General features: G+C 46.1%; 1 protein-coding gene across 1 annotated transcript in view; it reads right to left on the minus strand.

Annotated features, from left to right (window-relative positions):
• Window positions 1–27401, minus strand: part of WASHC5 (WASH complex subunit 5) — a 218977-nt gene that overhangs the window by 122393 nt on the left and 69183 nt on the right. The window contains exons 17-20 of the mRNA XM_082257375.1: window positions 26244–26345; window positions 24725–24904; window positions 24136–24260; window positions 20309–20471 (exon numbers count right to left, since the gene is read on the minus strand). Coding sequence (XP_082113501.1) covers window positions 20309–20471; window positions 24136–24260; window positions 24725–24904; window positions 26244–26345 — 570 coding nt within the window. The remainder of the gene's footprint in view (window positions 1–20308; window positions 20472–24135; window positions 24261–24724; window positions 24905–26243; window positions 26346–27401) is intronic.

Genomic DNA, 27401 nt, shown 5'->3' on the forward strand with positions numbered 1-27401 from the left:
AAGATGTGCCGTCCCCAGGAAACAATCGTAAATAGAGACAGTGACTTCCTCATGATGGTTGTTCAAACCAGCATATAGGTCTAGAAGAAATAGTGATGTATATAGTGTAGGACATTACTGGGGGGTAATGCACTGCACCTTACATTACGGGGGTGGGCACAAAACAGCACGGCCCGACATTACTGGAGGAATACAGCACAGCCCGACATTACTGGAGGAATACAGCACAGCCCGACATTACTGGAGGAATACAGCACAGCCCGACATTACTGGAGGAATACAGCACAGCCCGACATTACTGGAGGAATACAGCACAGCCCGACATTACTGGAGGAATACAGCACAGCCCGACATTACTGGAGGAATACAGCACATTACAATACTGGGGGCACAGCAGAGCACTGTACATTTCTGGCGGGGACACAGCACAGTGCAGTACATTACTGGGGGGGTAATGCACTGCACCTTACATCACTGAGGGAGCACAGCACAGCACAGCAGAGCACCTTACATTGCCTTCCTCTGAATGTTCATGCAGCCAGCGATTGTCTGTGGTGATCACTGCTGGACGCACACAAAGTGCACTGCGTGGACACGAATAGCTGCGACCCGCCACCGCCTTGTGATTAAAATGTACAGGCTCAGCAGCCCACAGCTAGACACTCACAGACTGTAAAAACAGCTGCAGAAATCAGAAAATTCTTGCCGCTGCTATTTGCACTAGAAAAATAATTTCTGCAAATATAGTCTAAGGGGGTCAAGAAGGAATTTTTTCCCTATTGGAGCAAATTGGACCATGCTTTAGTAGGGTTTTTGCCTTCTTCTGGATCAACACTAATGAATGTTGATCCAGGGAGTATCCGATCGCCCATCTCATAGTTAGACAGGTTGAAAAAGGACAGCAGTCCATCTAGTTCAACCAAAACAAACAAAACAATATACAAACAAAAAATGAATTGATAAAATGTGATTTTTTTTCCAAAATGGTCGGTCTTATTTGTTTATAACGCAAAAAATAAAAACCGCAGAGGTGATCAAATACCACTAAAAGAAAGCTCTAAAATCCATTTCTCTGATGCTCATTGACAGACACAGCTCCTCCCATTCTTGACCATTGGGTTATACTGCCCCCTACAGGAGTAGGACACTAGGCAGAAAACCTCTGGCTATACCCATGTCATAGGTGTGCGCAGCGTATTGCATTAGGGTGTGCACCCCAAAGCTCAAACACATATCCGTGTGTATATACTTATGGTGTCAGTAGGTTAGAGATCAGTGTCTGTAATTTGCGCTAAAAGCAGCTGCAGCTCGAGGCGCAGAATAAGATGCAGGCTGACATTGTGCAGCTGCAGGCGGAGAAGGAGAAGATGCGGATGCACTGCACAAATCTGCAACAAGACATGGACACACAAAAAAAGGGGCAGGTGGACATTGAGAAGCTGAAGAAAGAGATAAAAGAGCAGCTCATACAGGAAATAAAACAGACGGAGATTAAAGTTCCCAGTCCACCAACACAGCCACCATCATCACCATTTAGACGTGTGTACAGGGGGGGATCCTCAGAGGATTCCCAGAGGATCCAAGCTTTGGAAAAGAAGCAGCAAGACCTGGAACAGGAATTAAACAGCCTGAAGTTAGAAAAAATGAAGGAAAAGAAAATCTATGATGACCGCATGCAGGCAGCGGAGGAGAATTACCAACAATACAAAGATGCTATTCTCAAGAGGCTGGAAGACATGGAAAACAACATGAAAGTGCACATCGATCAAAATGGCTGAAAAAATCAGATGCCAGGATGAAAAATGGACGGAAGTAATGGAAAAGAATTTTTTCAAATTCAAATTCAAATTCAAATTAAAAAAAAAAAAAAAAAAAAAAAAGGCTCCATAGCTCAGGGGTTAGAGCACTGGTCTTGTAAACCAGGGGTCGCGAGTTCAAATCTCGCTGGGGCCTCCCTGCAAGTGTTGCCGACTGTATCTCAAAAACCAAAACCATTAAGAACAAAACCATTAAAACATGGGGTGTCAGGAGGGCATACCATGGGGTGTCAGGAGAGAACACACTGAGGGGGGAGGTGTTGGGAGGGCATACTATGGGGTATCAGGAGGGCACACACTGGGGGGGCTGGGAGGACATACCATGGGGTGTCAGGAGGGAACACACTGGGGGGAGGTGTTGGGAGGGAATTCCATGGGGTATCAGGAGGACATACACTGGGGGGGGGGGTTTGGGAGGGCATACCATGGGGTATCAGGAGGGCACACACTGGGGGGGTTGGGAGGACATAGCATGGGGTGTCAAGAGGGAACACACTTTGGAGAGGTGTTTGGAGGGCATACCATGGGGTGTTAGGAGGGCACACATTGGGGGGAGGTGTTGGGAGAGCATTCCATGGGGTATCAGGAGGGCACACACCAGGGGGTATTCACAATGCTTTATTGAGCTAAATGAAAAGGACTTGCATTTCCATCTGTCAGCTAACAGCACCTCTATGCTAAGCTGAAGTAACTCAGCAGACGTAGCATAGAGGTCCTTGTAAACGAATCCACCATGTACAGCTAGCTGAGCCTACCTCCAGGAACATTCACTCGGCTCCCTCTGCTCAGCTGCTCCATTTCCCTCTTCCAGGCAGGCGCGATCTCCGTGGTCAGGTACATCCCCATCCCGCCCACTCATGCAGCAAGCAGCCTGCAGGAGATAGGCTGGAAACCTGCTGGGGGAGGTACAGGGGGCGGAGTGTCAAGTGCAGTGGCGGCCCGTGCATAGGGGGCGCCAGGGCGCCGCCCCCCTACCCCTAAAAGAAAAAAAAAAAAAAAACGAACAAATAAAGTTGTTCAAAAAAAAAAAATTGGGTTCGCCGGCCTGAACCCAAGGAACTGGTGGCTGGGGGGGGGGGTGGGGTTACGTCCCAGAAGAGGCGCCGATTGGCTGCCTTCTGGGGGGGTAGGGGGGTATCCTGGGCGCAAGTCTTTGCGGTTGGACACCCCCACTTTCTGATATCCTGGCTGTGATTGGTCCAGTCTACAGCCTGGACCAATCATCATCCAGGATATCGCTGACGTCGCCGGTGCGTGCGTCGGTCACTCACCGTCACCGCCGCTCAGAGAAGAGGAGAGGCCGCCCGCCCGCCGGTTCCCGCCGCCGAGACGACAAGGGAGAAGGACCCGCCGCAGAAGAGGAGGAAGAAGCTGAGCCGCGCCGCCGCCAGGTAAGTTTGAAGGGAGCACGCACGCTGGCACTCTGCAATCATTGGGGGACAATGCTGTGGCGCTCTGCAATCATTGGGGGACAATGCTGTGGCGCTCTGCAATCATTGGGGGACAATGCTGTGGCGCTCTGCAATCATTGGGGACAATGCTGTGGCGCTCTGCAGTGATTGGGGACAATGCTGTGGCGCTCTGCATTGAAAGGGGCTCGCACGCTGAACTCTGCATTGATGGGGGCACGGAACAGTTGCATTGAAGGGGGCACGCACGCTGAACTCTGCACAGTGTTTATTGCATTGAAGGGGGCACAGCACAGTTGCATTGAAGGGGGCATGCACGCTGAACTCTGCATTGTTGGGGCACAGCACAGAGTTCATTGCATTGAAGGGGGCACAGCACAGAGTTCATTGCATTGAAGGGGGCACAGTGTTTATTGCATTGAAGGGGGCACAGCACAGTGTTTATTGCATTGAAGGGGGCACAGCACAGTGTTTATTGCATTGAAGGGGGCACAGCACAGTGTTCATTGCATTGAAGGGGGCACAGCACAGTGTTTATTGCATTGAAGGGGTCACAGCACAGTGTTTATTGCATTGAAGGGGGCACAGCACAGTGTTCATTGCATTGAAGGGGGCACAGCACAGTGTTTATTGCATTGAAGGGGGCACAGCACAGTGTTCATTGCATTGAAGGGGGCACAGCACAGTGTTCATTGCATTGAAGGGGGCACAGCACAGTGTTCATTGCATTGAAGGGGGCACAGCACAGTGTTTATTGCATTGAAGGGGGCACAGCACAGTGTTTATTGCATTGAAGGGGGCACAGCACAGTGTTTATTGCATTGAAGGGGGCACAGCACAGTGTTTATTGCATTGAAGGGGGCACAGCACAGTGTTCATTGCATTGAAGGGGGCATAGCACAGTGTTCATTGCATTGAAGGGGGCACAGCACAGTGTTTATTGCATTGAAGGGGGCACAGCACATTGCTCATTGCATTGAAGGGGGCACAGCACAGTTGCATTGAAGGGGGCATGCACGCTGAACTCTGCATTGTTGGGGCACAGTGTTCATTGCATTGAAGGGGGCACGCACGCTGAACTCTGCATTGAAGGGGGCATGTACACTGGTCTCTGCATTGAAAGGGGGCATGTACGTTGGTCACTGCATTGAAAGGGGGCATATACCATCTCCTGTACCATGACCTGTGACATGCCTATACCATATCTGTGCCATGCCTATACCATCACCTGTGCCATGCCTGTACCATCACCTATGCCATGCCTATACCATCACCTGTGCCATGCCTGTACCATGACTTCAAAGTCACGCAATTTTTTACTGCGTTTTTTGACGCGAAGCAATACCTATTACATTTTTCTTTTTGCGCCCCCCCAAAAATTTTGAGCACCAGCCGCCACTGGTCAAGTGTCTATGTGTAATGGCTGTGAGTTGTCCCGACCGCAGCTCTGATTTCCCGGGGTGCGCTCGGCCTCACAATCAGTAATATTTTCTCGGGGGGAGCAATTGCCCCTTTGTCCCCCTGCCGAACCCCGGAGACTGACTCACCGAACCCCTGGGGTTCGATCGAAAAAGGTGTCCTCCTTAAAATGATGAGGTCATGTGTGCTTGTCATCTGCTGGATATTTGCAGCCACTTCACTCAGAAAAGTGACAATGCAGGTGTAGCACCCTACAGGTAGGTGATAGGTAAATGTATAGTGGGCTTTGTCTGCCTAACAGCACGGCCATGATTCCTTTTAGTAGGGTGTCATGGTTTCCAGGTGTGTCTGCTCTGCTGAAGGGGGAGTCTCCCCACTGGCTTTGTGAGAGGCTTCTCATAGGGCAGTGGAGGAAACCCAATCAGGGATACATTCAGGCTTGTAACTACTCCAGAAGGCAGATTATGCCGCAAGGGATTCTGGGAGTGGGTATTGTCTTTGGTGGGAAGCAGAGTCCCAGGAGGGAGAGGACAGCTGTCTCTCCTCCTGTTTGAGGAGGTGGATGTCTCGGGTGAGGCCGGAGAATCCAGAGAGTGCTGAGTTGAGCTGAGGGGATCCGGTGTGCCGAGAACCAGGGGAGAGCGAGAGGGGTCCAGTCCCAGGAAAGCCTACACAGGTCCTGAGTACTGAGGATTGCCCCTGGGGGTCTGCCTAGAGTCAGTGGGGACCACTCCGGAGAAGGTTCTAGGATCAAAGTGTCAGCTAGCGGTAAAGGGGGTGCCTGGTCATGGGACCCTGAAGAGTTAAAGGGGGCGCCTGCAGTTTGGGCCCTGAAGAGACAGTGTGCAGTGTCTTATTTGAGAGTTGCAGCCATACAGGATTTCACAACCGTCTACCTCAAGCCAGTGCAAGGCTGGAGGAAGAAGTCAGTGACTTTGCAGTACAGCAGTGTCCGTAGCTCATTGTTCTACAGTCCTGGATCTTCTAGACTCAAGGTCGAGGATCTAGCACTTCATTCAAGTTACAGTGTGTTCTGAGCGTCAGTGAGCGTTGGCTGGCGTTGAGACAGCGTTAACCACTTGCCGACCAGTCACTGGGACTGTACTGCGGCAAAGTGGCTCGATTCCGTCCATCGACGTAGACCTATGTCGCTGGACTCCTCCCCTTTTGGGCGGCGCTCGCGTGCCACCGGAGTCTCGCTCCCTCTGTGTTCAGTCACAGCGGTAGTCGGGCCAGGGGAGGAGCAGCGGCGATTGCCGCTGCTCTTCCCCGATCGTCGGGGAATCGAGTCTGGAGATCGAGTCTGGCGGATCTCCTATGTGACAGGCAGGGTCAGATTGCAGGGTTCAGCATAGCTGAACATGCGATCTGTCCCTGTGTCACTCAGTCACCTCCCCCCACACACGTTAGTAAGCACCAGGCATACATTAACCCCTCCCTCTCCAATAAAGTTAACCCCTTCCCTGCCAGTGTAATTTTACAGTAACGGTGCATATATATATAGCACTGATTACTGCAGTAATGTCACTGGTACCCCCAAAAGTGTCAAAAATGTCAGTCAAGGGTCCGATCTGTCCGCCGCAATGTCGCAGTCCCGCAAAAAAAAAAAAAAAATTGCAGATCGCTGCCATTACGCGTTAAAAAAAAAAAACACCAAAAATGACAAAAATCTTTCCCTTAGTTAGTAAACGCAATAACTTTTGCGCAAAACAATCAAAATACGCTTATTGTGATTTTTTTTACCAAACATAAGTAGCAGAAAACAAAATTGGCCAAAAATTTAAAAAAAATTAGATTTTTACATTTTTTAGGGGGGTGAATTTCATATAAAAAAAAAATGTGAAAAATATTTTTATTTTTTCAAAATTTACGCTATTTTTTTGTTTATAGCGCAAAAAGTAAAAATCGCACAGGTGATCAAATACCACCAAAAGAAAGCTCTGTTTGTGGGAAAAAAAAGACGTAAATTTTGTTTGGTTATGGCGTCGCACGACCACGCAATTGTCAGTTAAAGTCGCACAGCGCCGAATCGCAAAAAGTGGCCCAGACGTAAGACAGCAAAATCCTCCAGTGGTAAAGTGGTTAACAGACATTTTCCTGAGAAAGTCCTAGGTTGTATTTAGTTGAGCCTAAAGGAGTATCCCAGTCATTCCCTTCTCCCATCCCCTGAAACTACAATAAAAACACAAAACAAAGATGGCGGAGTTGTCAATGTATCAGTTCTCACACCCAGGGCCTCAGCTCACATGGGGTGGAGAGGAAACCGGTATCAATGGCAGACCCATCTCAGGCCACAGGCCTGGAAACCTTGGTACACAGGTATAATAGCTTTTTCCCGAAATCGGTCTTTCCACACTCCATCCAGTCCAGTACCAACCACAGGAAACCCCGTATATGCAAAAAAAAAAAATCACGATATAGTGCATTACCAAGCCAACTAAACAATTTGTCTCTTTAGCCTAGTAAAGTTTGCAGTTAGTACAGTACTTTAACCACTTGCTGACTGCTCACAGTATATTTACTGCGGCAGTCAGCCCCTCACAGGCAGAGCGACGTAGTACTATGTCGCTAGCCTGTGAGGGCTCTGGGGAGCGGGCGCGCTCCCGCGCGGTCACGGACCCCCCCCCCCCCGCGCGTGTGACTGGCGGACCCGATGTCCGCCGGTCACTCGGCGATCGTCGGTGGAGAGGGAGAAAGGCAGGCGGCTGACGTAAACAAGCCGCCTGTCATTCTCCCCTGTGTAGAAATCGTGATTATACGGTTCTACTATGTAGGACCGTTGATCATTGTTCCTACAACTCAAGCCACAGCCAATCACAGTTAGAATCACGCCCTAGGGACTCACACAGCCCCTCCCTCTCAAAAAAAAGTTAACCCCTTCACTGCCAGTGTAATTTTACAGTAACAGTGCATGTTTATAGCACTGATTACTGTAGAAATGTCACTGGTAACCCCAAAAGTGTCAAAAATGTCAGTCAAGGGTCCGTTCTGTCCGCCGCAATGTCGCAGTACCGCAAAAAAAAAAAAAATAAAAAAAAAAACGCAGATCGCCGCCATTACGCGTTAAAAAAAAAACAACAACAAAAATGACAAAAATCTTTCCCTTTGTTAGTAAACGCGATAACTTTTGCGCAAACCAATCAAAATACGCTTTTTGCGATTTTTTTTACCAAACATATGTAGCATAAAACAAATTGGCCGAAAATATTAAAAAATTTTGATTTTTACATTTTTTTTGGGGAATTTCATATAAAAAAAAAAATGTGAAAAATATTGTTATTTTTGCAAAATTGTTGCTCTTTTTTTGTTTATAGCGCATGATCAAAAAATTGCACAGGTGATCAAATACCACCAAGAGAAAGCTCTGTTTGTGGGAAAAAAAGGACGCCAAATTAGTTTAGGTACAGCGTCGCACGACCGTGCAATGGTCCGTTAAATTCATGCAGTGCCGAATCGCAAAATAGGCCCTGGTCGGAATGGGGGTAAAATCTTCCGGGGCTTAAGTGGTTAATAAAGCAGCACAGTTTCTCCTGCTAATGCACCATAGAGTGATTTATTCTTTGCATATATGAAGTTTCCTGTGGTTGGTATTGAACTGGACGGAGTGGCAAAAGGCCACTTTTGGGAGAAAGCTATTATACCTGCATTGTCTCTTTTTCAAGTGAAGTGGCTGCAAATATCTGGCAGATAACAAGCACACATGACCTCATATGTTTACCAAGTCATACTTTTTGGTAAGCAGATGGTATGCGATTTGTCTTGGTGATGTTACACTGAAGTCGGTGCAAACAGCTTGCAGTGGATCTGTACAAGTTTATCACAGCACAATTTTATTGGACTTTTTGTATGAAATGCATATCATTTTTTGCACTAGCACTTTGGAATGTACAGTATCTCACAAAAGTGAGTACCCCCCTCACGTGTTTGTAAATATTGTATTAAATCTTTTCATGTGACAACACTGAAGAAATGACACTTTGCTACAATGTAAAGTAGTGAGTGCACAGCTTGTATAACAGTGTAAATTTGCTGTCCCCTCAAAATAACTCAACACACAGCCATTAATGACTAAACCGCTGGCAACAAAAGTGAGTACACCCCTAAGTGAAAATGTCCACATTGGACCCAATTCGCCATTTTCCCTCCCTGGTGTCATGTGACTCTTTAGTGTTACAAGGTCTGGAGTGTGAATGGGAGCAGTTGTGTTAAATTTGTTATCGCTCTCACTCCCTCATACTGGTCACTGGAAGTTCAACATGGCACCTCATGGCAAAGAACTCTCTGAGGATCTGAAAAAAAGAATTGTTGCTCTACATAAAGATGGCCTAGGCTATAGGAAGATTGCCAAGACCCTGAAACTGAGCTGCAGTATGGTGTCCAAGACCATAAAGCGGTTTAACAGGACAGGTTCCACTCAGAACAGGCCTCGCCATGGTCAACCAAAGAAGTTGAGTGCACGTGCTCAGCATCATATCCAGAGGTTGTCTTTGGGAAATAGACGTAGGAGTGCTGCCAGCATTGCTGCAGAGGTTAAAGGGGTGGGGGGTCAGCCTGTCAGTGCTCAGACCATACGCCGCACACTGCATCAAATTGGTCTGCATGGCTGTCGTCCCAGAAGGAAACCTCTTCCAAAGATGATGCACAAGGAAGTTTGCTGAAGACAAGCAGACTAAGGACATGGATTACTGGAACCATGTCCTGTGGTCTGATGAGACCAAGATAAACTTATTTGGTTCAGATGGTGTCAAGCGTGTGTGGCGGCAACCAGGGGAGGAGTACAAAGACAAGTGTGTCTTGCCTACAGTCAAGCATGGTGGTGGGAGTGTCATGGTCTGCAGCTGCATGAGTGCTGCCGGCACTGGGGAGCTACAGTCCATTGAGGGAACCATTAATGCCAACATGTACTGTGACATACTGAAGCAGAGCATGATCCCCTCCCTTCGGAGACTGGGCCGCAGAGCAGTATTCCAACATAAGGACCCCAAACACACCTCCAAGACGACCACTGCCTTGCCAAAGAAGCTGAGGGTAAAGGTGATGGACTGGCCAAGCATGTCTCCAGACCTAAACCCTATTGAGCATCTGTGGGGCATCCTCATACGGAAGGTGGAGGAGCGCAAGGTCTCTAAAATCCACCAGCTCTGTGATGTCGTAATGGAGGAGAGGAAGAGGACTCCAGTGGCAACCTGTGAAGCTCTGGTGAACTCCATACCCAAAAGGGTTAAGGCAATGCTGGAAAATAATGGTGGCCACACAAAATATTGACGCGTTAAGGCCCAATGTCAACATTTTCACTTAGGGGTGTACTCACTTTTGTTGCCAGCAGTTTAGACATTAATGGCTGTGTGTTGAGTTATTTTGAAGGGACAGCAAATTTACACTGTTATACAAGCTGTACACTCACTACTTTACATTGTAGCAAAGTGTCATTTCTTCAGTGTTCTCACATGAAAAGATAATAATAAAACATTTCCAAAAATGTGAGGGGTGTACTTACTTTAGTGAGATACTGTGTGTGTGTATATATATATATATATATAATTCTCTATCTATCACATTGAACTTTGTTGTGGTTCACACATATATGATGGATGTTCTTTCTTTGCACATAAGGGTTTGCTTATGTAAGATATTTTGTATCACTGCTATTTAGCATATTTGACAGCACTTTGATAGCATTGATAACTAGAAAACGTACAATTTCTGGGGAAATTGTGTGAAGTGTTCTTGCCGTGTGTTTGGGGGGTGTGTGTGTGGGGGGGGGGGTGTGGTGTGAGTGGGGGGGGGGGGGTGTATGTGTGTGTGGGGGGGGGGTGTGTGGGGGGGGGTGTGTGTGTGTGTGTGGGGTGTGTGTGTGTGTGGTGTGTGTGTGTGTGCGTGTGGGGTGTGTGTGTGTGGTGTGTGTGGTGTGTGTGGTGTGTGTGGGGGGTGTGCGTGGTGTGTGTGGGGTGTGTGGGGGGTGTGTGGTGTGTGTGTGTGTGGTGTGTGTGTGTGGTGTGTGTGTAGGGTGTGTGTAGGGTGTGTGTGTGTGGTGTGTGTGTAGGGTGTGTGTAGGGTGTGTGTATAGGGTGTGTGCGTGTTGTGTGTGTGGTGTGTGTGTGGTTTGTGTGTGTGTGTGTGTGGGGGGTGTGTGTGGTGTGTGTGTGTGTGTGGTGTGTGTGTGTGTGTGGTGTGTGTGTGTGTGTGGTGTGTGTGGTGTGTGTGTGTGTGTGTGTGTGTGTGGTGTGTGTGGGGTGTGTGCATGGTGTGTGTGTGGGGTGTGTGTGGGGTGTGTGCATGGTGTGTGTGGTGTGTGTGTGTGTGTGTGGGGTGTGTGCGTGGTGTGTGGTGTGTGTGGGGTGTGTGCGTGGTGTGTGTGTGGGGTGTGTGCGTGGTGTGTGTAGGGTGTGTGTGTGTGGTGTGTGTGGTGCGTGTGTGTGTGTGTGTGTGTGTGGTGTGTGTGTGGGGTGTGTGTGGTGTGTGTGTGGTTTGTGTGTGTGTGTGTGTGTGGGGGGGGGGGTGTGTGTGGTGTGGTGTGTGTGTGGGGTGTGTGGTGTGTGTGTGTGTGTGTGTGTGCGTGGCGTGTGTGTGGGGTGTGTGTGGTGTGTGCGTGGTGTGTGTGTGTGTGTGGGGTGTGTGTGTGTGTGGTGTGTGTGTGGGGTGTGTGCGTGGTGTGTGGGGTGTGTGTGTGTGTGTGGTGTGTGGGGTGCGTGTGTGTGTGTGTGGTGTGTGTAGGGTGTGTGTGTGTGGTGTGTGTGGGGTGCGTGTGTGTGGGGTGTGTGTGTGTGTGGTGTGTGTGGTGTGTGTGTGTGGGGTGTGTGTGTGTGGTGTGTGTGTGTGGTGTGTAGGGTGTGTGTGTGGTGTGGTGTGTGGGGTGTGTGTGGGCATGATGTGTGTGGTGTGTGTGTGTGGGGTGTGTGTGTGGGGTGTGTGTGTGGGGTGTGTGTGTGGGGTGTGTGTGTGGGGTGTGTGTAGGGTGTGTGTGTAGGGTGTGTGTGTGGGGTGTGTGTGTGGGGTGTGTGTAGGGTGTGTGTGTGGGGTGTGTGTGTGGGGTGTGTGGTGTGTGTAGGGTGTGTGTGTAGGGTGTGTGGTGTGTGTAGGGTGTGTGTGTAGGGTGTGTGTGTGTGGGGGGGGGGGGGTGTGATGTGGAGCGTGTGGTGTGTGAGGGGAGGGGGGTGTGATGTGTGTGGGGGGGGGTGTGATGTGGAGCGTGTGGTGTGTGAGGGGAGGGGTGTGTGATGTGTGTGGGGTGTGATGTGTGTGTGGGGGGGTGTGTGGTGTCTTTAGGGGGTGTGTGGGTGAGTGGCAGCAGTTAAGAAATGTTGGCAATTGGAAACAAACTCTAAATCCTGCAGTGAAGAGCTTTATATTGTGAGAATCACAGGACCCAGACCTACATTTTGATGCATAGAAAGTCTCTGAAATATAAAAATGAAGTCGCAGTTTAGAAATTTCCCTTCAGATTTGAGTGTCTGGAGTGGAGTTTCAATGAATGTCAATGGGCGGTGTGAGTTGACAAATGGTCATATTGTGAAAACTATCAGGACTGTGGCTCAGCCGTGGACATTTTTAGTGGCTCCAGGGACAGTTGAAGGATTTGATAGAAGATTTGTGTCGGTGAAATGAGGGGGGGGTGACAGTTTAGAAATCATGTCCTGATTTTTCAGCTCCCTCTCTAGTATTGAACGTTCCGCCATTCATTCCTATGGGACCAATTTCGCCACAAAAACGCCGATATTTCATGAACCATTCGGTGAAACGTTCCACAAAGTAATAGCCCACCAATCGGGAACAATCCGCACATTTCGGTATATTACTGTCTATGTAGTGTAAAAACTGTGGGAGGAGTTAGGGTGGTAAATTTGGCGATAATAATAAGAATATATATGTCAGATAACAGTAAGTGGTGTTGGCAGGCATGAACACTTAATAAAAAAAAAAAAATACACTAATCCCATCAGATGACAGTTGGAACTGACAAAGTTCGTAAAGTTACAAAAAAAAAAAAAAAAAAAAAAAAATATGTTATGTGACATGTGATCTCAATGTGGCAGTTGGAGTGGGCGGGGCCAAAGAGGGTATATAAGGGAGAGGAAGACACCATTTAGAACAAAACACAGTTGGCAGTTGAAGAGAAAGGACCTATAGGAAATTTCTATTCAGTTGACCAGTGATTTTTGCTGTGTTTTTTTTTTAATTTGGAGTCATTTTAAAATTGTGAAAATGACCACCCGAGGGCAGAACCTTAGCCAAATGGCCGTGACCTATGAACAACACGGCCAGCAGAAGACTGCCATTATTGCGCAGCTAATATCGGAGGTTAGCCTCCAAAATCAGGAGAAGGAGAAGATGGAGACCAGGATCACTGACCTGGAGAACCTAGCCAGAAATGTCATCTCTGAATTGAAGAACCTGCATCTGGAGAACGCAGAGCTGCAAAAACAGCTGGAAGAAGAAAAGCAGCTGCAGCTCGAGGCGCAGAATAAGATGCAGGCTGACATTGTGCAGCTGCAGGCGGAGAAGGAGAAGATGCAGATGCACTGCACAAATCTGCAACAAGACCTGGACACACAAAAAAAGGAGCAGGTGGACATTGAGAAGCTGAAGAAAGAGATAAAAGAGCAGCTCATACAGGAAATAAAACAGACGGAGATTAAAGTTCCCAGTCCACCAACACAGCCACCATCATCACCATTTAGACGTGTGTACAGGGGGGGATCCTCAGAGGATTCCCAGAGGATCCAAGCTTTGGAAAAGAAGCAGCAAGACCTGGAACAGGAATTAAACAGCCTGAAGTTAGAAAAAATGAAGGAAAAGAAAATCTATGATGACCGCATGCAGGCAGCGGAGGAGAATTATCAACAATACAAAGATGCTATTCTCAAGAGGCTGGAAGACATGGAAAACAACATGAAAGTGCACATCGATCAAAATGCTAAAGACAGAGAAGCCCTTGCTGAAAAATTGGATCGAAAAACCTTTGATTCTTCCAATGAGCAATTCAGCAAGATGCTTGAACTTCTGGCTGAAAAAATCAGATGCCAGGATGAAAAATGGACGGAAGTAATGGAAAAGAACAAGGAAGAAATGAAAACTGAATTGGACAAAATGAAAACTAAATTGGACAAAATAGTGGTATACATAAAGGAGATGGAGAATGGGTGGAGGAAAACCCTCAAGAAACTGATGGAGCCCCCACCACCGGATGAAGCTTGTGCTACAACGATTCATTGTCTGTCTTGCAAACGAGATGTAAAAGGAACAACAGAAAATGCTACGAACGTCCCAAGGCTCCCACCTTTCCCAAATTCTCCATTAAATCCAGAAAAAGCACCGATCATTGCAGGGCAGCAAGCAAGATTAACCGAACGGCAATGCCAGCTCCAAACCAATGCCATCCTGCAGAGGCGGTTTATGGCTCATTCAAAGGGCACCACGATTCCAACTAAGAGTAAAGATGTGCCGTCCCCAGTAAACAATCGTAAATAGAGACAGTGACTTCCTCATGATGGTTGTTCAAACCAGCATATAGGTCTAGAAGAAATAGTGATGTATATAGTGTAGGACATTACTGGGGGGTAATGCACTGCACCTTACATTACGGGGGTGGGCATGAAACAGCACAGCCCGACATTACTGGAGGAATACAGCACAGCCCGACATTACTGGAGGAATACAGCACAGCCCGACATTACTGGAGGAATACAGCACAGCCCGACATTACTGGAGGAATACAGCACAGCCCGACATTACTGGAGGAATACAGCACAGCCCGACATTACTGGAGGAATACAGCACATTACAATACTGGGGGCACAGCAGAGCACTGTACATTTCTGGCGGGGACACAGCACAGTGCAGTACATTACTGGGGGGTAATGCACTGCACATTACATCACTGAGGGAGCACAGCAGAGCACCTTACATTGCCTTCCTCTGAATGTTCATGCAGCCAGCGATTGTCTGTGGTGATCACTGCTGGACGCACACAAAGTGCACTGCGTGGACACGAATAGCTGCGACCCGCCACTGCCTTGTGATTAAAATGTACAGGCTCAGCAGCCCACAGCTAGCCACTCACAGACTGTAAAAAAAGCTGCAGAAATCAGAAAATTCTTGCCGCTGCCATTTGCACTAGAAAAATAATTTCTGCAAATATAGTCTAAGGGGGTCAAGAAGGAATTTTTTCCCTGTTGGAGCAAATTGGACCATGCTTTAGTAGGGTTTTTGCCTTCTTCTGGATCAGCACTAATGAATGTTGATCCAGGGAGTATCCGATCGCCCATCTCATAGTTAGACAGGTTGAAAAAGGACAGCAGTCCATCTAGTTCAACCAAAACAAACAAAACAAAACAATATACAAACAAAAAATGAATTGATGAAATGTGATTCTTGCTAGATATGTTTTGTAGCAGAAAATAAAAAATGGTCGGTCTAAATTTGTCTTATAACGCAAAAAATAAAAACCGCAGAGGTGATCAAATACCACCAAAAGAAAGCTCTAAAATCCATTTCTCTGATGCTCATTGACAGACACAGCTCCTCCCATTCTTGACCATTGGGTTATGCTGCCCCCTACAGGAGTAGGACACTAGGCAGAAAACCTCTGGCTATACCCATGTCATAGGTGTGCGCAGCGTATTGCATTAGGGTGTGCACCCCAAAGCTCAAACACATATCCGTGTGTATATACTTATGGTGTCAATAGGTTAGAGATCAGTGTCTGTAATTTGCGCTAAAAGCAGCTGCAGCTCGAGGCGCAGAATAAGATGCAGGCTGACATTGTGCAGCTGCAGGCGGAGAAGGAGAAGATGCGGATGCACTGCACAAATCTGCAACAAGACCTGGACACACAAAAAAAGGGGCAGGTGGACATTGAGAAGCTGAAGAAAGAGATAAAAGAGCAGCTCATACAGGAAATAAAACAGACGGAGATTAAAGTTCCCAGTCCACCAACACAGCCACCATCATCACCATTTAGACGTGTGTACAGGGGGGGATCCTCAGAGGATTCCCAGAGGATCCAAGCTTTGGAAAAGAAGCAGCAAGTCCTGGAACAGGAATTAAACAGCCTGAAGTTAGAAAAAATGAAGGAAAAGAAAATCTATGATGACCGCATGCAGGCAGCGGAGGAGAATTACCAACAATACAAAGATGCTATTCTCAAGAGGCTGGAAGACATGGAAAACAACATGAAAGTGCACATCGATCAAAATGCTAAAGACAGAGAAGCCCTTGCTGAAAAATTGGATCGAAGAACCTATGATTCTTCCAATGAGCAATTCCGCCTGATGCTTGAACTTCTGGCTGAAAAAATCAGATGCCAGGATGAAAAATGGACGGAAGTAATGGAAAAGAACAAGGATGAAATGAAAACTGAATTGGACAAAATGAAAACTAAATTGGACAAAATAGTGGTATACATAAAGGAGATGGAGAATGGGTGGAGGAAAACACTCAAGAAACTGATGGAGCCCCCACCACCGGATGAAGCTTGTGCTACAACGATTCATTGTCTGTCTTGCAAACGAGATGTAAAAGGAACAACAGAAAATGCTACGAACGTCCCAAGGCTCCCACCTTTCCCAAATTCTCCATTAAATCCAGAAAAAGCACCGATCATTGCAGGGCAGCAAGCAAGATTAACCGAACGGCAATGCCGGCTCCAAAGCAATGCCACCCTGCAGAAGCGGTTTATGGCTCATTCAAAGGGCACCATGATTACAAATTAGAGTAAAGATGTGCCGTCCCCAGGAAACAATCGTAAATAGAGACAGTGACTTCCTCATGTTGGTTGTTCAAACCAGCATATAGGTCTAGAAGAAATAGTGATGTATATAGTGTAGGACATTACTGGGGGGTAATGCACTGCACCTTACATTACGGGGGTGGGCACGAAACAGCACAGCCCGACATTACTGGAGGAATACAGCACAGCCCGACATTACTGGAGGAATACAGCACAGCCCGACATTACTGGAGGAATACAGCACAGCCCGACATTACTGGAGGAATACAGCACAGCCCGACATTAGTGGAGGAATACAGCACATTACAATACTGGGGGCACAGCAGAGCACTGTACATTTCTGGCGGGGACACAGCACAGTGCAGTACATTACTGGGGGGTAATGCACTGCACCTTACATCACTGAGGGAGCACAGCAGAGCACCTTACATTGCCTTCCTCTGAATGTTCATGCAGCCAGCGATTGTCTGTGGTGATCACTGCTGAACGCACACAAAGTGCACTGCGTGGACACGAATAGCTGCGACCCGCCACCGCCTTGTGATTAAAATGTACAGGCTCAGCAGCCCATAGCTAGCCACTCACAGACTGCAAAAACAGCTGCAGAAATCAGAAAATTCTTGCCGCTACTATTTGCACCAGAAAAATAATTTCTGCAAATATAGTCTAAGGGGGTCAAGAAGGATTTTTTTCCCTGTTGGAGCAAATTGGACCATGCTTTAGTAGGGTTTTTGCCTTCTTCTGGATCAGCACTAATGAATGTTGATCTAGGGCAGTGGTTCTTAACCTTGTTGGAGGTACTGAACCCCACCAGTTTCATGTGCGCATTCACCAAACCCTTCTTAATTGAAAAAATAAAATATGATTTTTTTAAATTCAAAAACAAAAAAAAAAAAAAAAAAAAACAAAAACAAAAAAAAACAAAAAAAAAACAAAAAAAAAAAAACAAAAAAAAAAAAAAACAAAATAAAAAAAAAAAAAAAAGGCTCCATAGCTCAGGGGTTAGAGCACTGGTCTTGTAAACCAGGGGTCGCGAGTTCAAATCTCGCTGGGGCCTCCCTGCAAGTGTTGGCGACTGTATCTCAAAAACCAAAACCATTAAGAACAAAACCATTAAAACATGGGGTGTCAGGAGGGCACACACTGGGGTGGGGGGGTTGGGAGGGCATACCATGGGGTGTCAGGAGAGAACACACTGAGGGGGGAGGTGTTGGGAGGGCATACTATGGGGTATCAGGATCGCACACACTGGGGGGGCTGGGAGGACATACCATGGGGTGTCAGGAGGGAACACACTGGGGGGAGGTGTTGGGAGGGCATTCCATGGGGTATCAGGAGGACATAAAAATGGTCGGTCTAAATTTGTCTTGTAACGCAAAAAATAAAAACCGCAGAGGTGATCAAATACCACATTAAAGAAAGCTCTAAAATCCATTTCTCTGATGCTCATTGACGGACACAGCTCCTCTCATTCTTGACCATTGGGTTATACTGCCCCCTACAGGAGTAGGACACTAGGCAGAAAACCTCTGGCTATACCCATGTTCAGTCCCAGGGGGTGTACTCCCTCTCTATAGTCACTCAGTTTTGTCACATCTCGGCAAGGAGATCCCTCCGTTCCTTATAAAATGGGAAAAGGAAATAGGTGAATCACTGTCAAATCACAAAATAAATATGGTATTGAGAGCCGCATATTGCTCAGCTATAGATATTGGTACTATAGAATTAAATTATAAATGTTTATCTAGATCAGGGGTCTTCAAACTATGGCCCTCCAGTTGTTCAGGAACTACAATTCCCATCATGCCTAGTCCTGTCTGTGAATGTCAGAGTTTTACAATGCCTCATGGGATGTGTAGTTCTGCAACAGCTGGAGGGCCGTCGTTTGAGGATCCCTGATCTAGATGGTATATAACCCCAACAATGGCACATAAATATCAACCAGAAAAAACAGATCGGTGTTGGAGAAGATGTGGGGGTAAGGTGACACTGTATCACATAGGGTGGGATTGTCCCAAAATTAGAGATTACTGGTCAAAAATGAGATGTAAGATAATTGAAATTACAGGAGTTGATGTTTTAGATGATCCCTGGTGGTGTTTATTCCACAGAACAAAAATGCCCTTTAAAAAATACAAAAGTACATTGGTTCCAAATTTATTAAATGCAGCTAAAGGAGTTATCCCGAGAAAAGAAAAGGGTGTTGGGCGCTTCTGACCAAGCCAGAGAGGAGAAACAGGGGGATTCACCGTTGTAAGAGGGATGCAGGGGATGTCTCCAAAGTCTAGTAGGGAATCGTCACAGTAGGCTGAGTACTAGGCTGCGCTGGCGGGAGAAACTCCGAGAAATCCGCTAGTGAACATTAAGAGAAAAACAGGCGCCATGTAATCAACCATAAATTTATTGCACAACAAATAACATAGTATCTTACACTGAGGTAAGCTTCAGTCCGTGTCTCAGCAAGTCCAGCCGCACGATCCGGCCGTCCACCGGCCCGGAGGTGACGTCACAGGAAGCTGGTCCGGAGGGATGGTTGCTGAGACACGGACTGAAGCTTACCTCAGTGTAAGATACTATGTTAATTGTTGTGCAATAAATTTATGGTTGATTACATGGCGCCTGTTTTTCTCTTAAAGGAGTTATCCAGAGTAATTGGTTAGAGGTAAAGAGCCTAGCCTTGAGGCCCCTTTCACACACGGAGTCCGTCAGGCTCGATCCCCCCGCTGACAGATTACAGCTGTGTCTCCGCGCTGTGTGCAGAGACAGAGCTGTGAGGTCCCCATTCTTCTCTATGGGGGAATGAGATGGGAACGGACCGTCTGTCCATTCTCATCAGATCCGATAGACGGATGGAAAAAAGGGTTTCCATCCGTCCGGTTTTGACGGATCGGATAGGATCGGATGTCAGGGGACATGTCTCAGATGACATTCTATGCCCCGTAGAGATGCATGGGGCATCCGTTCAGATCCGCCAAAAAAAACTGACAGGCGGATCTGAACGGACTCCGTGTGTGAAAGGGGCCTAGGAGGAATGGTGTAATAGAGTGAATTACATTTACAATACGGATTATTTGGGAAATAGAGAAGAACAACCTAAAAATATGTCGGACAAATGGGGAAAATGGGAAGATTTCAAAAAAATCTGATAGATATCTGGAAATCTTGCTGGAAGATACAGGATAAAAACTTGAATTTGGTCCAGATTTGAGATCACATCGAAAATGGAAATTGATATAGTAGGAGGGGGAGGGGGGTGGGAAAGGGAGGAGTTGGGTGGAGGGAATATGAGATAAAATTTGTACTGGTAATTTTTTATGAGATGTATATTTATATCGATTGTTTTCTTTTTTTGTTATTGTTGTTGTTAACAGTACTTTGAAAATCAATCAAATATTTATAACTAGAAAATGTACAATTTCTGGGGGAAATTGTGTGAAGTGTTCTTGCCGTGTGTCTTGCCGCTGCACAGAGAGGCACAGGATCTGTAGGAGGAGTTCTGCCTTCCTCTCTGCTGCCAACTGATGAGACAGGAGTGCAGAGATGAGCCTCTGTGCGGCTGCATAAGAAGGGTGGTGCAGCTGCAAGAGCAGTGCAAGGACCACTTAAAATGGCCTGGAGGGCCGGATTCAGCCCGCTGGTGTTGTGTTTGACACATGTGCCCTAGAGCCTCTACCAAGAAGTCTTCTGGCTCCAACCAAGACGAGTGCATCAAGGCTCAAGGAGGTCAGCAGCCAGTGACTTCTTTAGAAAGTCTTCTGCAATTCTTTGATATGGGAACATAGAACAGATCCTGGCAAAAAGGACACAAGCAGCAGATTTGCCAGGAAGAATCTGTTAATATTAGCCCACTCCTACTTTTGTGGCTAGAGTATAAGGTAAGTGGTAGGATACCACCACAGAAAAGGTTTTATCCAGGCCTTGTTGTTAATCTATACCTGCAGCTCCTTGACGATCATAAAGCACAGCAGTCTGTCCAGCCCATTTAAGCCAAATGTTCCCAAGGAGTACTGGATCTCGGAGAAGAGGCAACTGTTGGTCACTTCCTGGTGGGTGCGCATGTCATACCATGTGTTCATCTGGTCTATGTAACACGTCACTCTGTGGTGAAAAGACATTGGGGGATATTCATTAGCAAAATTACACTCGCATAGAAAGCAGGCTGCCTTTTATTAAGCAAAGTCTGTGCAACAGATTTTATGTGTATTTGAGACCCCTTCTTCTGGAATCCCCTGCAGCTAACTATGAAAGATTTGTAAAGTTCTGAGACAGATTTAGCTCTGAAGAGGGGACTGTTTCTATTCCAAACATGTGTACAATGAAAAAGTGGTCAGGGTCAGGTTTTATTTTGCTGCCCTCTTACTTTAGAGGGAGGAATTTATAAATCAAGCTTTAACCTTCCAGTAAATCTGTTGCATAATCGGTCTACATTATGCGACAGTCCCCCATTTTGTTATATGTCAAGCACAAAAGTTGCAGGGGACCATTCAGTTATTCTAAACATTTAAAGGCATTATGTGGGATCTACTGCACTAATCTTTCATCACTTCATGAAATTCAAAACAGGAAAGACCTTTTATTACAGAGCCCACGTTTTTGCTTTTTCTGACTCAAGCTTTCTCAACTGTGGAAGAAGCCTGAGAATACAACCTCGCAACACACCGGTACTAATAATTATCTCTTTCAAACATGCCTGTTACAGACAAGGGGATCTTTCACACGGTCCGCCTCCTAAGGCGGATCCGTGCTGCTCAGCAGGGATCGATCCGCCGATCCCCGCTGAGCCGGCGGATGACAGCTCTGTCTCCGCTTGCAGTGCGGAGAGGGAGGTGTCACAGCTCCCGCTGCTCTCTATGGGGGATCGGATGAGAGCGGACCGCCTGTCCGCTCTCATCCGATCCGATACCTGAACGGATGGAAAAACAGGGTTTCCATCCGTCCAGATTTCACGGACAGGATCGGATACGGATGGCAGCGGGTTTCAGCGGAGGTGTCTCCGCTGACATCCGCTGCCCCATAGAGCTGCATTAGGGATCCGATCAGATCCGCCTAAAAAACTGACAGGCGGATCTGATCGGACCGCCCGTGTGAAAGAGCCCTAACCTCTTTCCATCAGCAACCATGTACCGATTTCTAAACTTCACAGGTGCTTCCTGGGCTACCCAATCAGGTGTTAACTGTGATTGGCAGTTACAGTGGTCATGTGATCAGGAGCCCATCCTACCTGCTTCCAACTGTAAACCGTGACAGCTCAGTCACAGTGCTGGGGATGTGTGACTAAGTAAGCATGTTCCCAGTACAAAACAGTAACATTGGTCACACACATGTGACCACAGGGCAAAAAAGCCCACTACCATGCCACCAAAGATATGCATGCGATCGGCATTAAGAAGTTAAAAATACTTCTTAACCTCATGTTTCCTTTCCCTATAAAATGTTAGTTTGGGCCAGCATGATCCAAATAATTACGTGCAGTTACATGCTGGCACAAACTAATTTTTTATAGTGAATGGAAACATGGAGTTCGATTTTAAAAGTTTTTAAATAGTACTGTGTCTTTGTTCAAGAATTCTGTAATCATTTGCATATGAGTGGGAAGCCAATTTAGCCAATTAGGCTTTACTGCGCTGTAGAATGCTGAAAACTATAGAAATGGAGAAAGATCAGAGAGAGGACCTCATAAGTGAGCTGCTGTTTCTTCATCATCCAGTCACAGCTGAGTGTATGGGGGAACTCATTTTTCAGTATCTGAGTTAGTTAACAGACAACCCTCAAGCCAGTCATAGAAATTTGAATCTCGGCCAGTTGTATGGGCAGGCTGAATGTACCCAGGTTGAGCGATTAACTTGGGTATAACCAGCCAGATAGATTTTTTACATGCGATTACTGCCGTCAGGAATAGCCACAAGCAGTAATCATTGTGTTCTGCTGGCTGGGAAAGCTTCCCGTGCCCCACCGCCGGCAGAAAACAACAGTTCCACATGAGTATATAAGTGTGGTAGTAGCGTGCTGCCACCTAGTGATATAAATTAGGAAATTACAGGGTGCAGCTGCTGCATTAACCAAATGTGTTCCCACATCCGCACTAAATCAATACTAAAATGTGTGATCATGCTGCCTCCTAATTGAAGTTAAAAATAATAACTAGAAAGTAAAAAAAAAGACTAAATAGGTGTTTCATATATATGTGATCGACCAATATCGGTTTTCGTTGGTTGTCGATACCAATATTTTGGCCAATGCATATCGGCATGGGCCGATATTTATGTACATTTAAAAAGAAAATTTTTTTTTTTGACCAGTACTTTTGTAGAGGGATCTAGGGGTCTAAAAGACCCAAACCCCCTCCTCTGCACTTAAAAGCATTCAAAACGCCAAGTTTGGCTGATTTGAATGCTGTCATTTTTTTAAATCTGGCGCCAGACAGTACCCGGCAGTGATGTCACTCATGACATCACTTTCGGGTTTTTGCATGGAGACCCGATCAGAGCCAAATGCGGCTTTGATCGGGTCTTCGGCGGAGCGTGCAAGCTGGTTGCCTGGGTCTCCTGGTGGGATGGGAGACCCGGGCAAGCCGCGGAAGGCGGCAGGAGGGGGGGGGGGGGACGGGGGACGTCCCCTCTCGCTCCTTGTAATGACAGCCGAGCAGCTTCTCAGGTGCATCGGTTGTCATTACAAGACAGCCGGCCGTCTGTCGGCAATATCGGTAACCTCAAGGGGCCGATTACGATATATCGGGAAAAGTGCATATCGACCCTCGATATATCAGTCGATCCCTAATATATATATATATATATATATATATATATATATATAAATAAAAAAAACACACATATACACATGTACAAAGTGCCAGTGCTCCAGATGAAGCCATTGGTATTGGTGGCGTAACACGTAGAAGTTGAGCCTGGCGGCGGGATTTTCGACTGGATTAGGTGAGAGGCTGGATTTTATTATATGCTTGTTTTTTATCTAATAAATGTGGGTGCATTTTACAAAGTGGGTTCTGTGCAGTGTGTTGAGCTTAATAACCCAGGTACTTGGAGGCTGTTTTTTTTTGGTTTGTTGCCTATGACCTATGTGTGAGCTGTGTGGAGCCATCTTGGAGAGGAAATTCCATTCTTCTTAAAGGAACCTAAACACCAGTTTGGTTCATCAGATTGATCTGCGTTTATGCTTTGTTGACCCTTAAGGGTTCTATAATGGAGATGAGCTTGCACTTCACCTGGTGAAAGGAGCAAGAGTGGAAAATTGTCGTTACACTGTGGTGTCATCTCCATGAAGCACCTTATCTGATAGAGACTTTTATAATTGCACAATCTATAGGAAGCTTTATTATTTATTGCTTTGGCTTTTTTTGCAATATATGTTTGTTTATGGATTTCATTTGTACTGGCACTTATATATATATATATATATATATATATATGAAACACTTGCCTATTTAGACATTTTTTGTCACTTTCTAGTTATTATTTGTACCTTGATTTAGAGGTAGCGCAATCACACATTTTAGTACTGAGTTCCACATGAGGGATTCCCCCATCAACACTAACTGGGCTGATGGGGGAATCTAGCGATTTTCTTTCCTGCAACCCGTGGTTGCAGGAAAGAAAATTGCTCTGTCTATGGCTGGCCTTAGATTTAACCACTAACGCTTTGTCTTGAAATTGCCAAAATTCATTTTCAGAGGAGGGCCTTGTTGCTTCCCTTATTAATTGCTCACTCTGTTTCTTTTTTTTCCCCATCTCCAATGAAAACTTACTTTGGATCAGTTATCCTCAGGATCTCTCGGCACAACCTCCCGATAAAGGTGACGGACTCGTCCACAGGGGGAAACTTAGGAATAGGGATGTGTGTGGACTGGTACATGCTTTGCCAATCTTGAATCTGGTGGAAACATGAAGATCTGGAATTAGGTGAAAAGAGGCAAAGGAAAATGATATACCTCAATAAGCGGGCTTTGGAGTTACTTTAAATAAAACTTTCAAGTCAAGACACAACAATCAGAAATAAATTCACTGCATACACTGTTCTGTTGAAAATGTATGTACGACTCCATTTACAACCACCTCAAGGTCCTCCTGATGACAACTGGGATAGTTAAAAACAAACATTTTGGTGACAGAGCCCTTCACTATTATTGATTATAGTTTAGATATGGAATCCTTCTATTGGCCATTCTATTTAACAATCCATACATTATTATTATTTATATAATACAGGATTTATATAGCACCAACAGTTTTTTCAACATGAAGGCAGACAGTACAGTTACAATACAATTCAATAAAGGAGGAATGAGAGGGCCCTGCCCGTCAGAGCTTACAATATAAAACACATACAAACACTACCTTTGTTCGGAGAAAGTTGTTGCACTCTTGTTCTACATTATAGTTGACAATACGTGACACTTCTTCCTGCCAAATCTTTAGACCATAAATACTGACATAATCCTGGATGTACTCGAAGGATCGGTGGAATCCGTCCATGGTGGCTGCCATTTCCTTCAATTTTGGCAATAGTTCGCTGGGCTATAACACAAAATGGTGTAATTATCTTGAACTAAAGCCAAGCCATCTGCATCACTTTTCTAATGGACTAGTGTAATAAAAGTTTCTAATATTTTTGCCACTGACCAATAAGTAAAACTTCCAGTTTGTAAACAACTGACAGGTAAAATTTCAGGTGTCCCCTGCAATGTCCTTACCTTTACTGCAGTGGATGTTTTCTCTTTGGTAAAACACATTGCCAAGGGTGTTGCACATTTGGAAATATGCTGGACAGGTACTTACAGGGTCAACAGCATAACAACCATCTCACTCACATTAAGGAGCAACTGAACTTTCAGCATAAATTAGCTAAATGCATTCCAAGTGCATCAAAAAGTGTGTAAAGTATTATAATTTGTTGTCTTTGTAAAGCAGGTAAAAAACCTTGCACACTGCCAGCATGCTTCCACTATATGTAGAAGCAGCGATCTCTCTGCTGGGGTCCGACATGCCCTGTGCTGATTCAGAGCTCTCCAATTAGCAGGGAGCATGAACTTTGTGGATTCCATAGCTATAAGTCTGACTTAGCAAAATCTCTGCATCATCATCATTGCTTTTACACTAGAGAGCAAGGGTCCTTCTCTTTAGCATGCTGGCAGGGGGCAGGTGTATCTACAAAAAAGTAAACAAACTATAATATATTGAACACCTTTGGTTTTTAAGCACTTTAAATTTAAAGTTCAGTTGGGCTTTAAATGCAGCGGTGCAGCCTATCTTAGTATCTACAGAACAGAAGTGGTCTAAATTTTCAGCACTTGTAAAAGAAAAATAATAATAGTAAACAACAGGCAAAGGCAAGCTTGAGAAGTATTAGGCCCCTTTCATACAGGCAGACCGTTCAGATCCGCCTGTCCATTTTTTTGGCGGATCTGAACAGATGCCCAATGCATCTTTATGGGGCATCGGATGTCAGCGGAGACATGTCCGCTGACATCCGATCCGTCAAATCTGGATGGATGGAAACCCTATTTTCCATCTGTCCAGCGGATCGGTTGGGATCGGATGAGAACGGACATATGGTCCGTTCCCATCCGATTCCCCCATAGAGAACAGTGGGGATCTGACAGCTCTGTCTCTGCACACAGCACCGAGACATAGCAGCCACCCGCCTGCTCAGCGGGGGATCAGCGGATTGATCCCCCGCTGAGATAAACTGAGTCCTCCGACGGACTCTACAGTGTGAAAGGGGCCTTAGTGTTGTGGTAAAAAAAAAAAAAAGTGTTCCCAGAGTCTTTAGTAAAAAATTACCTAGGCTGTAGTTTGAGGTACACACATTTCTAAATGCTTACACTCATACAGGAATAGCTGGTGTGGATGATACCTTTGCTCTTGAATTGAAGATGAGTCCCTTATGTAAAGCCAGCGCCACCCTCTTAACAAGCTCCTTCCGTATGCCATCTTCTAATAGCTGCTTTGGATCCACCTGGCGATGAAAACAGGTCAGCTATGAAACTCAGGCCACCGTGGTTAAAAATGATGTAAATTTCAAAAGCCACGTTCTAATCTACCAAAATTTATTTTTGCCTGTGTACCCGCTGGATAAAAGTTCAATCACTATCATATCCTGATAAGAAGTGAGGGGAAATATTCCCAACAGGGACACAAACTACAATAAAAAAAACCTACAAACAATGTGTCATGGCGCACTGCCAGTAAAGGATAGGTAATCAAAATAAACAGTTACTAGGGATAGCATAATATTGGGCAGTTCTGATACGGGGTGGGGAGGCAATACTCAGCGGCTGCCTGCTGGAGCGAGGAGAAGCTCTGGAGAAATGATAAGAGGACAAAGCGGCACCAGCTTAGTGTAGCAGAAAATTTATTTGGTATAGGTAACAAAAGACTCACTTATAGTAAGGGGTCTGTCAGCATGGTGGGTGGATAAAAGTTCATCTGCTGCCGTCCTATATAGGATGTGACGAATGATGGAAGCAATCCTGTAGAGGTGCTGATTGCAGTCAGCTACTTCCAGCAGGCCGGCGGTGGTGTATAGACCGCGGCCGTGTTCTGGCTACAAGGCCGATGACGTCACGTCTGGGTAAGGGGTCAGCAGGAAGTGCCGGCCTGCTGGAAGAAGCTAGGATCGCCTCCATCGTTCGTCACATCCCATATAGGACGGCGGCAGATGAACATTTATCCACCCACCATGCTGACAGACCCCTTACTATAAGTGAGTCTTTTGTTACCTATACCAAAAAAATGTTCTGCTACACTGAGATGGTGCCACTTTCTCCTCTTATCAATAAAAAAAACCTGACAGACTCTAACGCTCTCACTTTTTCCAGAGTCTAGAACCGGCTTTAAAAGAGAACCAGTCATGAGTGAGGATCTGTAAATGTAGTATAGCCAATCTCGAGGAAGCGGTATACTGACGGAAGCACTCAAGCAGAGTCGGGGTCGGTTCCGTTACAATATATATTCCCATGAATGCACAATCTCAACTGGCTCACTTTAAAAGTATTTATTTTTAAAGGAAAGC

Source organism: Pelophylax lessonae (assembly GCF_965119305.1).
Source record: "Pelophylax lessonae genome assembly, chromosome: 5".
NCBI classification, from domain to species: domain Eukaryota; kingdom Metazoa; phylum Chordata; class Amphibia; order Anura; family Ranidae; genus Pelophylax; species Pelophylax lessonae.